At 37.8% G+C, this 9,652-nt stretch overlaps 1 protein-coding gene across 2 annotated transcripts; it reads right to left on the bottom strand.

Moving 5' to 3' along the window:
* Positions 1 to 1,305: 1,305 nt before the first annotated feature.
* LOC114245847 (uncharacterized) lies at positions 1,306 to 7,953 on the bottom strand. 2 transcript variants are annotated; one of them, XM_089738350.1, is made up of 7 exons: positions 7,872 to 7,953; positions 7,145 to 7,321; positions 6,314 to 6,461; positions 5,388 to 5,531; positions 4,690 to 4,793; positions 3,497 to 3,606; positions 1,306 to 2,169 (listed from the first exon to the last, which is right to left on the bottom strand). In XM_089738350.1, the coding sequence occupies exons 1-7, from the start codon at positions 7,951 to 7,953 to the stop codon at positions 1,318 to 1,320; spliced, it is 1,617 nt and encodes a 538-aa protein (XP_089594476.1). In that variant the 3' UTR covers positions 1,306 to 1,317. The 2 variants fall into 2 exon arrangements, with proteins under 2 accessions (XP_089594476.1, XP_089594477.1); XM_089738351.1 differs by having other exon boundaries at positions 7,139 to 7,321; positions 7,773 to 7,893.
* Positions 7,954 to 9,652: the final 1,699 nt, after the last annotated feature.

The following is a 9,652-nucleotide window of genomic DNA, read 5'->3' as shown; positions in this document are numbered from 1 at the left end:
ATTTTTGAAAAAGTGGAGCAATTTCGGCATATCAGTAGTTACGATGTAGCTGAAGAACTGGGAATTGACCAAAAAACAGTTTTGACGCATTTGAAAAAAACTTGGTACACAAAAAAGCTCGATATTTGGGTACCTCACGAGCTCACTGAAAGAAATCTAATGAACCGTGTACTCATTTGTGATTCTTTATTACGACGTAATGAAACCGAACCATTTTTGAAGAAGCTGATAACTGGTGATGAAAAGTGGATCACGTACGACAAGAACGTGCGAAAAAGGTCGTGGTCAAAGGCCGCTCAGGCTTCACAGACTGTGGCGAAACCCGGGTTAACTCGTAACAAGGTGATGCTGTGTGTGTGGTGGGATTGGAAGGGCATTATTCATTATAAGCTGTTACCACCAGGCAGGACCATCGATTCTGAACTCTACTGCGAACAACTAATGAGATTAAAGCAAGAAGTTGAGAGAACGCGGCCGGAATTTATCAACAGAAGGGGTATGGTTTTTCATCATGATAACGCTAGACCTCTCACATCTTTAGCCACTCAGCAAAAATTAAGAGAGCTTGGCTGGGAGATGTTAATGTATCCGCCGTATAGTCCTGACCTTGCACCTTCAGATTTCCACCTGTTTCGGTCTCTTCAGAATTCTTTAGGTAGTGTCAGGTTAACATCACGAGAAGACTGCCAAAGCCAATTGCTGCGGTATTTTGACCAGAAGTCCAAAAATTTCTATAGCAATGGGATCATGTCCCTTCCTACAAGATGGCAAAAAGTTATCGAACAAAATTGTACCTACATACTTCAGTTAAATGTAAATAAACTATATTAAAAAATGTTGTGAATTTTCTTAAAAAATGCAACCTATTATTTCGGTGTTATAAACTCTTTCCTTAATTAGTTAAACAAAGAATAAATAGTTATATGTAATTTTCTTCTGTTTGTCTTCTGATTTATTTTGTTAGGAGTTATTGACGAACTTTAGTGATATGATTAAATTTTTTCTAAAAATATTAAGTTTTTTTATTTAAAAAAGTCTGTGACAGCAGATAATCTAACAGAAAATGAAACCAACTTTTGAGGTGTCAGTGATTATTGTCTAGTGTACATCGTTGGACGAATGAATAGTATAGTATTTTTTCTTAAATTTTGACGTTCTAGATCTTAGCATAGCCTAGAGCCCGTAGGTGGTGCTGAGATTCTACGATATTTTCTTCACAGCAGAATTAATTGTAAATACAAATATATAGGTGCTTGTCTAATGAATATAATTATATATAGCTATTACATATTTTTGTGTAGAAATTCTAATTACCCATTAATCTTGTTTTTCTTTTGGATGTGTTTGTGTTGATTTATCAACTTCCTGAACATCAGAGGACTGAGTCGAGTCACTTTCTGTAGATGCAGAATCAAATATTTGGACTTTTGTTGTTTTCTTTCTGGTCGACCTGCAAGTTTGCTGACAAACGTTTTTAAGACTTGACTTTAAGGGTTTGTCATTTTTTGACGGAGTTTCTGAGAGAGTTTGACTGACTTTTTCTTTAGAAGTATTTTCGGACGTATGCAAACTAATGATGCCCTGATTCAATTTCTCTTGTAACTTCTGTTTGATTTCATTGGCAATTTTTTCGGCTTCGAATAGTTCGATTTCTGTCAGTTCACGTTTTTCTTTGATGTGTTTTTTAGAGGCTTCAAAGTTTATCTTCTCCTGTCCATATTGCCTTGGTATTATTAGTTCACTGTCATCTTCAGATTTGGTGTACGTTTCAGGAGTATGACTAGAAGTGCTTTCACTTTCTCCGGACATAATTTCAGGGTATTCAATTGACTCCAAGAGATCGTAAACAATTTTAACAATGAATTTTTTGTCTTTCGCGACCGTCTTATACGCAGAACGGAGGGCTAGCCTATTCTTTTCGGCCGGTACCAAGGACATTTCCGACGTAAGTACATCGTAGGGAGCCGCGAAGTATATAACATCCCTTTCTGTGTTTGTAGAATCATTAGTGCTGTCAGGAATTGAATCTTCATCGACCTTGAAGTCATTGTTTTTGAAATGGATTTTAGTGCTGCTTCTAGAAATATGACGTTCGGACGCATCGTATTCGCTTTTATCGTTGGCCCAACAATCCGGAGATACCGTACGAACATGTTTCTCATTCATTTCCTAAAACAAATTAAGACTCAGACAGACTGACAGACTGCGTATTTTATGCATTTAAAATATTATTTTAATATATTCATATTAGTATGTAGACCTGATAGTTAGTGCTATCCAGGCACAGACAAGTCGCTATTCACAGCTAGCTAATTTTAAGCTAGCTCTGTGCAAGCCTCGCTTAAAAAATACATATCGTAGTGTTCTGAGTAGGAGAGTTATTATAATCTCAGAGTGTGAAAAAAATATCTTTGATTGTTCTATGGATGGATGCTGTGGTTCCAAGTAGTAGGAATGAACTCTTCTCTGATTGCGAATATTTATAACAAATCGGACCATAATTTCTCAGTAGATTCATACTTTCAAACAAAGCATTAGACTAGGATTATAGAAAATCCAAACAGAACTCTACTATTTGAAGACAAACTGATGTACTTTACAATTGGCCTATCCAAGAGACGTAAGTAGTAGGTACTTCACGAGAGACCAAACCTGAGCATGATATCAAGGGGTAAAAGGCTATTTGGTTTAAGCGACATTTTTGCAACGTTGCACGAATGCCATTTAAAGTTTAAAATTTGGAAAGAATATCAAAATAAAATAACTTCTTCAGCTATTTTACTGGTGGTAGAACCTCTTGTGAGTCCGCACGGGTAGGTACCACCACCCCGCCTATTTTTGCCGTGAAGCAGTAACGCGCTTAGGTTTGAAAGGTGGGTTAGCCGTTGTAACTATACTGAGACCTTAGAACTTATATCTCAAGGTGGGTGGCGCATTTACGTTGTAGATATCTATGGGCTCCGGTAACCACTTAACACCATGTGGGCTGTGAGTTCGTCCACCAATCTAAGCAATACAAAAAAAACTTGAATGGAGTAAACTTAATTGAAGATCAATTAAAAACATTGAACTATTGACGCTAATCTCTTTAAATATAAATAAATTGCTGTTCGTTAGTCTCCTTAAAACTCGAGAACGGCTGAACCGATTTGGCTAATTTTGGTCTTGAATTATTTGTGGAAGTCCAGAGAAGGTTTAAAAGGTAGACAAATATGAAAACGCTCGGAATTAAATAAAAATAACAATTTTGTTTTCCTTTGATGTGTCCCCCGTCCGACCGATTCCTTTTGTTTGTTTTAAGTTTTTTTATTCAAAAGTTTGGGTTTTTTATTTATCGATTGAGGCACTACGCAAAACGCATTTTGAACTATAAAGATAAATGTTGCGTATTACACGTATGTTCGTCTAAATCAAATAGCCTTCGGCCCTCGATATAAGTCTTTGACTAGATGTAAAGTACCATTGAGATTAACAGTACGTTAAAAACGAATCTAACCATCATCTTATCAATATTTCCAATGAGCTCTGCTTTGACACGCACGAGTTGGAAGTCGATGGCCAAGAGCACTCTTGTCAGAGCCAAAAAAGCAGATAGAAGCCAGCATGCTGTAGGAATATTAAGAAAACAACACAAAGGCTAATGCGAAATATTCAAGCGATGTTTTTTTTAATATAATGTATTTTGGGAGTACTTCGAGACCAGAACAAATGACTCTACAATGAAAATAGTCTGGCTGAGTCAGTGATAAAAAAAATTAAGGCACTTGACCACCTATACTGCAAATCTGAGTACCACTTATTTCCTAAGCGTTCGATCCGGTTTGGCTGTGTATTCGAAGTCAAAGTCCTAATTGAATACAGGTAGGCAGCGGCTTGGCTCTGCCTCTGGCAATGCTGAAGTTCATAGGCGACTGTAACCACTCACCATTAGGTGGGCCGTATGCTCGTCTGCCTACAAGGGCAAAAAATAAATAAAAAATATCACACCCTAGAAAACTGAACATATGATTATTTCGTGGCAGGCATAGACATAATTGTAATACTGGTCTGTGTGGGCTACCAATGCACCCGGCTACTAGGGTAATATACTGATGTGAACCTTTTTTTAATTTTTTTTATTGCTTAGATGGGTGGACGAGCTCAGCCCACCTGGTGTTAAGTGGTTACTGGAGCCCTTAGACATCTACAAAGTAAATGCGCCACCCACCTTGAGATATAAGTTCTAAGGTCTCAGTATAGTTACAACGGCTGCCCCACCTTTCAAACCGAAACGCATTACTGCTTCACGGCAGAAATAGGCGGGGTACCTACCCGTACGGACTCACAAGATGTCCTACCACTAGTAAAACCTTAAAAGTTTTTCCTCCAACACTGAATACTCTAACTGAATACTCTAAATAATAAATAAATAAATATTTACTAACAACCACACCACGTTAACCGGTCCCGTGATAAGTTCGTAAAGAACTTGTGTTACAGGTACCAGATAACGGATATAAATGGAAGATTTTTATTATACACATACATATATTTAATATACATCCATAACCCTGGAAAAGACATTTATATTTATCATACAAATATCTTCCCTTGGCGGGATTCGAACCCGCGACCCCCTTGTGTAGTGACCATGTCACTTACCACTACACCAGACGGCCGTTAAGTCTGCATCTATGGATGATTATTTACCTGTATGCATCCAGGCTGTAGCGATGGTGAGTTGCGTTGCTTGATACACGCCACGGATCCGACGTTCATACGCTAATGTCGCCACGTTTATTGTATAAGTACACCTTTTTAGAACAAAACGAATTGAACGTTCCCTTCTTCAAACGAAGCTTGTAGAGTGTATTAAGCGGTAGGCAGCGGTTTGGCTCTACCCCTGGCATTGTTGAAGTCCATGGGCGACGGTAACCACTCACCATCAGGTGGGTGGGCCAAAAAGGTACTTGAAATAATATTTCAGTCTATCAAGTTTTCTCAAGTTGTCGTTATTGTAAGATTATCATTAAACTATCAATGGCGTGATTTGCTTGGATGTACATCTGACCTACAAATCAAAAACCATTAGCCCGATTATGAAAATACAATAGTGTAATAAAATATTTTATCACTGGTGGTAGGACCTCTTGGGAGTCCGCACGGGTGGGTACCACCACCCCGCCTATTTCCGCCGTGAAGCAGTAATGCGTTTCGGTTCGAAGGGTGGGGTAGCCGTTGTAACTATACTGAGACCTTAGAACTTATATCTCGAGGTGGGTGGCGCATTAACGTTGTAGATGTCTATGGGCTCCAGTAACCACTTAACACCGGGTGGACTGTGAGCTCGTCCATCCATCTAAGCAATAAAAAAAAAGTGTAATAAATATGATTGAGTTATAACATACGTGGGACTGCCGGTTATTTCGCCGAGCTTGACACAAAGTTCCTTTAGGCCCGAATGAGTGACAATTGATGTGTAAGTGCAGAGTCCTCCCATGGACAATGAGAATAAAATCACCGGTAGCAAAACGCGCCACGGTCGCTGGAGACTGTTGAAGATATTATTATAAGAGTATAAGGTTGGACTATAAAAATACAATAGCAGCTTTCGCTAATAACTCGTGTATTTTAAACCAAGAGATTTTACTTTCGTCAAATATGTATGTCGGTAATTTCAATATCACGAATTCGTGCACTAAAACTATCGACATTTTAAATGCTAGATTGCTTGATATATACCTAATGTTATTTATAATACCCGCACGGGCGTAGCTAGAATAGCCCCCTTAGGTTACTAGAGAATAGGTAGGGAATTTTGCATGTATCATAATAAATAGTCGTTAAACTGTCTGTACGGTTAGATTATTATGCGATAGTAAATATATAAACCATTTTTATTGTTTACGGTAAACGAGGTCATGGCCCATGTGGTGTAGAATAGTTACAGAAGATCATAACACTCAAGAATCTACTAATAATCAAGACATCATAATACCAATGACTCCATCCATCTTTAATATTTCAAAACGGCGGCCCCACTCTTCAAACCTGTGTGCTTAGTGAGAGTTTTTTAACGTTCTCGATAGCGTGAAAGTTAGCCCAATTTTGTATGCAGTTGGAACAGCGCCCCTAGCGGCGAACGTACGCAAACGATCCCATTCCATACAAATATGAGCTAACTTTTACGCTATCGAAAACGTTAAAAAACTCGCACTAAGCACACTGGTCTTTTATTGCTTAATGTTTTTACTGTATGTTGTATTTGGTCGTTGGTTGCATATTAGTAAACGTATTTGTATTAACATCACAAATTATATTAAAATGTATTAACCCAGTCAGAGTTCGGCTGCCAGTAGAACACATCAAAAACATGGTGGTCCAAACTAAGCCGAATATTCCGGAAACTAGCGGAACATATGTGGGTAAATGGCAAGCACTTTTCTCTACCCATTGCGTGCTTACAAAATCCACTGGTAAATCTATTAAAAATAATTATAAGTATATAGATATATGTATGTACGTGAAGCCGATGTTTTATAATATTGTTTAGGTTTGATGATTAGAATATGAAGAGATTTTATGCGAACTGAGGGTTCACTGACTCGACAGATCCGTAATGGACAGTACGATTTCTTACACATTTATGGTTGTCTCTTAATTATTGTAATAAAACTCAGTTAATCTAAAGGGAAAATATTATTATTATCTATCCACTTACGCAACTAATGATAATTACTTGCTGTTTTGAAAGGTTTACATTAAATGATTCCGCAATGCAAACCTACCTAACACGCGTCTAAAGGTTTTCTTTGTGATTTTTTTTCCACGCGCCACCTGATTTTGTATTACATTACTTGTAATGCATGGAGGTTTATACTAACGTGTTTTTTGGTACAATTTAATTTAGGAATCATGATTACTAATAAAAAAGCACGTAATGCACATGGTCACGCAGTTTAGTCAATTTAATTAATGAATTTTTTGGAACGAAGTTCCTTATGGTACGATGCGGAGGGGTACCCTAACCGGGAAAAAACGTCCGTAACGTAAGATTTTTATTAGTGATGCAACAGTGTACGACTTAACTTTAACTTAATTTTTATAATAAGGAACTTCGTTCCTATCCGGTGTCCCACGACACCACACTTTTTTTAACACTTACGTTCATCTATATCGGCTGGTGTAAATTCAGAAATTAAGCTATAACGCACTGATGAAAGAGACAACAGCTTAGGGAAGAGAACACATTTGTCGTCGAACAAGTACATCAACATGTGGAAACAGAATGTACAGAACGAACCGAAGACGAACGCCAAGAAAAATAAAAGTATCTGTGCACCTAAAAAATAAAATTGTACCAATGAAATGTTAAACTGGTATCCTTTTGGTATCATATTATTATGATACCAAAAACTGGTATCACTGGTTGGCTTTATTTTAAGTAGCGTTAACGGGAGCATGAGAAACAGATCCCGCCGCTAATTGATTATCATCATCATCATCATCATCTCAGCCTGTCCACTGTCCACTGCTGAACATAGGCCTCTCCAACTGATGTCCAGTGCGGCCGGTCCGTTGCCACCTGCATCCATCGTGACCCAGCAATTTTCACCAGGTCGTCGGTCCATCTGGTAGGTGGCCGTCCCACACTGCGATTGCCAGTACGTGGACTCCAGTACAGTAATTGATTATAATATAATTTAAAATATGATATCGTGTTAAACTCCGATTTCAATCTATAGTTTCGTTGTCATAAAAATAAATTAAAAAAATCGATATAAAAATTTAACCTTTCCATACTACGTTGATTTCAGATTCGTTTCTCTCTATTAACCTCAGTTCTTCGTATAGTATTATTCTTTCCATGTTCATCTGAACACAAGATTAACGAATATAAATATCAGACCTTACGCAGTTATTAATAACAAAGGTTTTCGCGGGAACATATACGGGCACGATATAATTTGACATCCATTGACAAAGGGTAGAAACAGTTGACAATTAAAAAAAATCACAAAAAGTTTGTAAGACCTAATTTTAAAATAATTTGTTTTTAGATTGAAGTGGGTATGATAAATCCTTAGATTACACTGATCCTTTTGTTCTATATTTCTTGTTCTGATTTGTTCCGGTGAATACCTACATTGTAAATTTACAATGTAAGATGCTTGATGATTAACGAATAATTTACAATCAACCAATGTTGCTAGGTTCGTTTCTAGCTGTACGATTTACAAGAGGAAATCCTAGTTTACAAAAGTTAAGTCTCGAACGCTTAATAAAGTTTTAAATCTATCTATCTATCTATCTATATAAGTCGGCGCGTGTTTTTAAAACCATTAGTTCATGATTAATAAAGATGGGACGACAAACAACACGTGCAAGCATTCATCGAAAACAACACGTGCAAGATAAGAATCGTAAACAACATCGTCCCACCACGATACCTTGCTATAAAAACGCTCCATTGTTGTCTCTCGAGCTCCCTTGGTAAACCGTCGACGTCGCCCAAAGCACGTCATTACGGATCCTCCTGATCCATTAACGGTGCTTTTAGGCACCACAAGCACCGGTCACCGTCCTCGTCGAACCCGTCGCTTGCGACGAAGGGCTCGACGAGCGAACTAACCCATAGACACAGCCTATTGAGTTTCTCGCCGGATCTTCTCAGTGGGTCGCGTTTCCGATCCGGTGGTAGATTCTGCGAAGCACTGCTCTTGCTAGGGTCAGTGTTAGCAACTCTCCGGTTGAGCCCCGCGAGCTCACCTACAAACGTTAGGGTGAAGCTGAAATAGCCTCTCAAGGCTATCAGTATAGGTAGGAAAAAAAAAAAAAATCTCGAGCTCAGAAGCGAGCGAGTCGCCGTATCAGACGGAACGCTCCTGCGTAATATACGCTCTGAGTTAACATTTCTGGTTTTATTGACTTATGAAGACCGCCCGCTTACCATGTCGCTATCCGAAAGTGGAAATACTCCAACATAATATATATAAAAATGAATTACTGTTCGTTAGTCTCGCTAAAACTCGAGAACGGCTGGACCGATTTGGCTAACTTTGGTCTTGAATTATTTGTGGAAGTCCAGAGAAGGTTTAAAAGGTAAATAAATATGAAAATGCTCGGAATTAAATAAAAATAAAATTTTGTTTTTCCTCTGATGTGTCTCCCGTCGGACAGATTCCTTTTGTTTGTTTTAAGTTTTTTAAACAAAACTTTAGGTCTTTTATTTATCGATTGAGGCACTACGAAGTCTGCCGGGTCCGCTAGTAGCTTATAAATTTTAGAATTTTTTTTTAAATAAAGTGCCATAGCCTATTGCAGTGATTATGTTTTCAGAATACGAAATGACTAAATATCTTAATGTAAAGGACTTTACAGAATTTTGTAGATTGAAACTCAAGAAGACATCCGTTTTTCACCAACGTCTCACGGTCAGTACTAATGAAATGACCATTAGCTTGAAACGAATAGTGTTGTACAAAAACTATCGATAAAACATTGTTTTCTAAATTTAATAAGGCTGGAATATTTTTGCCCCCAACAATAAAAATGTTTACCTAAAAGTATTTTATGAACATGAGCAATATGAGTGCAAAACTTGCTTTTTTGAATTCACATAAATACAGAGGTCATCATCATCCAAAAATATTCCTCCTAATATACTCAACAA

The sequence above is a fragment of the Bombyx mandarina genome, chromosome 25 (genome assembly GCF_030267445.1).
Source record: "Bombyx mandarina strain Sakado chromosome 25, ASM3026744v2".
In the NCBI taxonomy this organism is placed as follows: Eukaryota; Metazoa; Arthropoda; class Insecta; order Lepidoptera; family Bombycidae; genus Bombyx; species Bombyx mandarina.
Note: the sequence above shows the minus strand (reverse complement) of the source record. Positions and strands in the feature narration are given on the sequence as shown.

Coding starts and splice junctions, on each gene's coding strand:
- LOC114245847 (XM_089738351.1), bottom strand. CDS start 7,854: ATGAACATGGAAAGAATAATACTATACGAAGAACTGAGGTTAATAGAG. Junction 6,462..7,138: donor CGATATAGATGAACGTAAGT/GTTAAAAAAAGT, acceptor TATTTTTAATAG/ATTTACCAGTGGATTTTGTA. Junction 4,794..5,387: donor GAAATAACCGGCAGTCCCAC/GTATGTTATAAC, acceptor TGTTCTAAAAAG/GTGTACTTATACAATAAACG.